The following is a 6000-nucleotide window of genomic DNA, read 5'->3' as shown; positions in this document are numbered from 1 at the left end:
TAACAATTGAAATGATAGAGATCACAATGGTAATAACTACAATAACAGAGATAATGGTAACTTCTATTAGGGTCAAAATGTTAATAGAGACAGAAATTTTGAACATCAGCAGAATTGAATAATGGGGATAACCATGGGCAATTTAATAGGAGAAACAACCATAGAAGTAACTACTCGGGAAATGGCAGTCTGCCTCCAAGGAAGTCCACAATTTTGGTGCGAGGAAGCACAAGAAGTACAGGACCCCCAATATACACTTGCAATAAGACAATAATAACTGTGTTAATAATATGGCACAGGTATCTGAAGTTGAACAGAAGGAATATCAGATTTCTTGTTTATGTTTTGATCAAAAGTTTTGGGATACTATGTTTAATTATAGTGATGTAGGTGCTAATCACAAACTGTATTTTGTTTGTCGTCAATTTATTATGTAAGATCATGTAGTTTCTAGAGTTCTGTCGTATCCATTGACTGAGTTTAAATCTATTTGTAGATTCATAAAACTATATAATTGTGTTTTGTTTGTCATGAATTCAGTATGTAAGATGATATGAGTTTTAAAGATCTGTCTTATCTGTTGACCGAGTTAAAATCTATGATACACTACATAATTATGTTCTGTTATAGATTTGTGCTTTAGAATTTGATATATATATGCCATGAGAGTAAATGAGTACATCCTTTTACAATTTTGAAATGGGACACTGCTCATAATTTGTGCTGTAAAAATTAGGAATAGTACCTTATCATGTCTGTGTGTAATACCGTATTAGTTCACTTATTTCATTACATTTAACTCTGTTTATTAATGTTTCATATGTGAACACTTTTTAATCGCACCTGACATAAATCCCATACAATTGACTTTGAAAAATGAATAGGGAGAGCATATCTAGTGTGTTGTTAAGAAGGTATTGAACAGCATATTTAGTACATAAAACAATGTTTCAGGATTTGACATGAATGCTAGACAAGAAGTTACCTACCTGCTGAAATGTTTGATGAGAACTCTAGAGAGGAAGCTGAAAGATGTGGGTAGATTCACTCCCCACACTACTGCATGGCTCTATCCTGCTCGACCAGTCAACTTACAAGAGACCATAGGTGCTGGGTAATGTACTCAGCATCTGTCAACTACATCAGTGTTGTGACTGAGATTTGTAAATTGTTAGCCAAGACTGCTACAGACAGTATAATTTCACATAATTTTTTTCCCCTTCAAGTAGGGGGATTGACTTTCCAGTACATTATGTAACTTTAAATTGGATTTTTTTCTTAATCTGTTGTAAATGAATCTTCTAGGTCTCTATGTATGTAGGTTAGTTTTTATGGACAATTAACAAATAGTGTGGACGGCATTTACCAGTATAGACAATATAACAAGATGTATACATACAAGTCTGCTTTCATACACTGATTTTGATCATAAAGCTACTCGATTATGTCATCATTAAAAGCTAACTATGACTCTGTTTACCTGTATTTATCCTAATTATTGCAATATTGCATCTGATTGGAACTTGAGTTGTGAACAGACCCCTCCTTAACTCTGTTTTGGGTACCACTGGTTGAGGCTAGATGCTCCTTACAATTACTCTTAGCATATGGCTGAACTCATTGATATGATTATGAGTTTTATTCATTTTGTGGTGTCTAAAGATTTTTTTGCTGGTAACCAGTGTGGTTTGGATTAACGGGTCAGTCCACACATCGTAAACTTAGGCCCTAATATTGTTTCATTATTTTGTCCATTAAAGAGTCAACATATCCTTAAATACTATGGTTTATGTGGCTGATGTGATTTTGTACTATATTCCTTGCATCCGTCGTGAGTTTTTCAAGTCGTTAAAAGTCGGCTCACTCATTGTGCACTTAGGCTCTGAAATTTTTCTCTTCTCTTTCGAAGATTTTGAACGAGTGATTATATGGATGTAATCTTACAATTTGTAATTCTAGGAATTTACATTGTCTCTGTATTTATTTCTATAGTTTAGTGTTGCAATGTTGTAGTTTTGATTTTGTATCAATTTCCAATAATACAATACCAACGGCCGTTATTTTGGTTTTATTTATTAGGCAACCAGTTTCGACATTACATTATGTCATATTCAGGCATAGATATGGGATGGAGTTACATTTATTTGTATCAACTGTCTTGTGAAAGCATGTTCCACTGATCTGAAAATCTGAATACCATATCGTGATTGTTGGTAAGGCGGGTGCCAGGTTGAGATTCATTGGGAGAGTCCTTAGAAAATGTAGTCCATCAACAAAGGAGGTGGCTTACAAAACACTCGTTTGACCTATACTTGAATATTGCTCATCAGTCTGGGATCCGTACCAGGTCGGGTTGACAGAGGAGATAGAGGAGATCCAAAGGAGAGTGGCGTGTTTCATCACAGGGTTATTTGGTAAGCATGATAGCATTACGGAGATGTTTAGCAAACTGAAGTGGCAGACTCTGCATGAGAGGCGCTCTGCATCGCGGTGTAGCTTGCTGTCCAGGTTTTGAGAGGGTGCGTTTCTGGATGAGGTATCAAATATATTGCTTCCCTCTACTTATACCTCCCGAGGAGATCACGAATGTAAAATTAGAGACATTCGAGCGCGCACAGGGGCTTCCCGGCAGTCGTTCTTCCCGCGAACGATACGCGACTGGAACAGGTAAGGGAGGTAATGACAGTGGCACGTAAAGTGCCCTCCGCCACACACCGTTGGGTGGCTTGCGGAGTATAAATATAGATTTAGATGTGATATATGTATAGATTATGACTTATTTAGTAAATATTTTTCTTATGTTTTCTGTAATATGTTATGTATTGGATACTTCTATAACTCTAGATTCTAACTTTTGGCATCATTTTGTACACTGTTTGGCAAACTTTACAGTCTGCCATAAAATATTGTAAACACATGGTTTTCAAATTTTGTGAGGGGGATATGGTAATGGGACACCCTCTTCTAACATTCTCTCTCTTTAATAGAAATAGCCGAAACCAGGAATATTTTCGAATTTTGTATAGCTTAAATAGCTTAAAATTATCTCAGCTGTTTCATTAAAGAATTTCATATGATTTTGTATATGATGTATTGTATTGCAGGCTAAAATGTGTAAAAAGAAATTAATTTCTTATAATCGATATGTACTTACTCTGCATGTACAGTTAAAATTGCTCTTCTTTTAGAAATATTTGAAATTACGAAATATCTATCATACTTAAAATTCCTATTATTATTTGTGCACTATTTATCAAATTTAATTTCTGGACTCATTTACAAAATAATGATATAACTTGGTAAAGAATCTTCTTTTGTCAAGAAAGTTTGTTAACTTTTTTTGTTCAGTAAACTCTTTGGAATATTAGTCCACCTGCTTAACTGGGTGGTAACGTGCTCGCCTCCCATGCAAGCAGGCCCAGGTTCAATTCCCGACCGGGCTGTTGATTTTCTCTGCTCATGGACTGGGTGTTGTGTTGTCTACACCATCATTTCATCGTCGTCTCCGGCACGCAAGTCACCCTGTGTGACGTAGACTGAGATAAGACTTGCACTTGGCGTCCGAACTTCCTTGATGGGGCCTCCCGGCCAATGATTGCCATACGCTCATTTCATTTGGAACATTGTTAGTACCACAGAATGAGTTAGGAGTGGTGGGCATGCCTTGGAAATGGAGATAGTAAAGTCAGTGTGATATAGAAGAATGTGACATCATAAAAAACAAGTGCAAACAGTAATCATGCAACAGGCTTACTTAAAGTTTATCTATTCATCTGGAACCCACAAAGATAAAAACAAATTTCAGCCTGAAGAATCTACCCCTAGACATGACGAATTGCAGCCAACAACGAGAAAATGAAAATAAGTAAAAAAAGTTATTTGTACAGCTTATGCCTCTCGAAACTTTTGAAATGAATTTATTTTTAAGAAGAGACTGAAAATTTACTGGTGATGTGTGGGAGGGTAAGATTACAAGGTGCTATGACGTGTGAAGACATAATGTTGTGTGGGCAGACTGGCTTCCAAATCTTTGAATACAATACATTCACCAGTCAATGATATTGTGACGCTATACTCTTCCCAATGTGCATCCTCTCAGGGGTTCATTCGATCCTGATTTTATTTTTATGGGTGACAATGCATGACCATATCAAAGAGCACAGGTGGAGCAGCTCTTTGGAATGAGAGGATATTCAGCAAATAGACTGGCCTGCACTTACCATTTGAATCCCATTGAACTCTTGTGGGATACTGTGGGGAAATGTGTTGCACCACAGCCACATGCAGCAATATCCAACCAGCAGTTGTCAACAATGTTTAGGGGAGGAATTGAATTCCCCACCCCAAGAACTCCTTACAACCATGTGGCCAGCATGGGAGCACATTTCAGAGCATGCATTGCCATCTGTGGTGACAACACATCCTATCAAAAACCATATCCCACGTTTTATAACAAGCATGAATCATGGTGACTTCATTGTAATTATTGTCTTTGAATAAAAGTGTCATTTCTGTTTGACTACCATTGTCACCTCAGTCTTCACTGAAAATATTTCTCTCTGCTAGCCTAATTCAAAAGCAGGTTTCACACCTAATCCTGGTACTGCTGATCCCACTGTCTGACATTTTGCCCACCAGACCTACAACAGAGTTTTGTTGCCCCTCCCCCACCCCCCCCCCCCACCCCCTCCCCTCCTCCCAATCTAAACAATATCCTTTTGAGACACTATGCTCCTTTTGCACCCACCTGCTAACTTCCTGATCATCCCCACTGTAAGACTTGCCCTTGCATCCTCTTACCACTACCTGTACAAGGCTTGTAACTGGCAAACACTTACTGTCAAAGAGAGAGCCACCTGTGAAATGACATATATCATGTACTATCTGTTATGTAAATACTGTTCGCTATTCTACATTGGCACATTGGCATGATTACTATCAACTTACCAGTTAGGATGAATGGGCATAGACAGAGGGTGTATACTGGCCACAATATCCTGTTGCAGAACATGCTCTACAATGTGATATTGCTGCAGAGAGTCTGCATCTGATCAGATATGCTTGCCTAGGATGCTAAGGCTGTATGGGAGGGAACATTTGACAAGGGGAGGATGGCAACTGTCAAAATGTGAGTATTGTTGTTTTTTAGTAGGTTTAATGTGAGCAGAAGTAGGTAGCTGATCTTCAGTGAGGATGAAGTCAATGTCAATGAAAGTTGCACAGGATCTGGAATAGGACCATGTGAAATTTAAATGGGAGAATGTGTTTAGAGATTCCAAAAATTTTCGGCGTCATTCTTATCATGTGTCAATAAGGCAAAAATTTCATAAGTGGATCTAAACCAAACAAGACTGATCTATGGAAACACTATAGCTACTTTATTATTTACAAAAATATTACATCAAATTCGCAACATGAGAATATGTTCAGAAATCATCGTCATTATTGTTATATGTGTGCATCATCATCACTATAAGAGAATCTCTCCATCAGTTTTTTTTTTTCCCCAATTTGATGTTCTGAAGGAAAGTTGGACGGAGTATGAAACCACAAATGCTAATTTCAACTAGGAGTTGCCGGAATTCCTGATGAGTGAACCACATAGCTGCCTCTGGTCAAGAGACCCATTTGAGCATCAAGTAATGTGTCATTGATCACTTTATCAGCAAACATTAGCTGTTGTGGAGTTAATTTCCTCAGCTTAACTGCGTAACCCTTTGCCAATGTCAGGAATTCATCATCTTCAGCTTCCAAATATCGTGTGGGCATTATAAAACGATCGTGTGATTGAGGAGCCATCATTACTTTTTTGCTGGATGCTGCAAATGAAGAACTGGATGTTTGCTCTGATGAAGTCAATCCGGGTGTGTGAACTGGAACCTATATAAACAGAAATATTTGGTCAAAATTAAGAATGAAAGTACAGAGTTAAATTTAAAAAATGCTAAATACACACTTTCAATTAAAGTTTATTTGTTATGGTAAATACCTATATACACT

At 37.4% G+C, this 6000-nt stretch overlaps 1 protein-coding gene across 1 annotated transcript in view; it reads right to left on the bottom strand.

The window, feature by feature from the left end:
* Positions 1–5422: 5422 nt before the first annotated feature.
* Positions 5423–6000, bottom strand: part of LOC124803512 — a 55436-nt gene continuing 54858 nt past the window's right edge. The window contains exon 4 of the mRNA XM_047264678.1: positions 5423–5880. Within this exon, the coding sequence (XP_047120634.1) occupies positions 5563–5880 (318 nt within the window). The 3' untranslated portion in view covers positions 5423–5562. The remainder of the gene's footprint in view (positions 5881–6000) is intronic.

Source organism: Schistocerca piceifrons, chromosome 1 (genome assembly GCF_021461385.2).
Source record: "Schistocerca piceifrons isolate TAMUIC-IGC-003096 chromosome 1, iqSchPice1.1, whole genome shotgun sequence".
NCBI lineage: Eukaryota > Metazoa > Arthropoda > Insecta > Orthoptera > Acrididae > Schistocerca > Schistocerca piceifrons.
The sequence above is the reverse complement of the archived record's forward strand: the minus strand, read 5'-3'. Positions and strand labels throughout refer to the sequence as shown.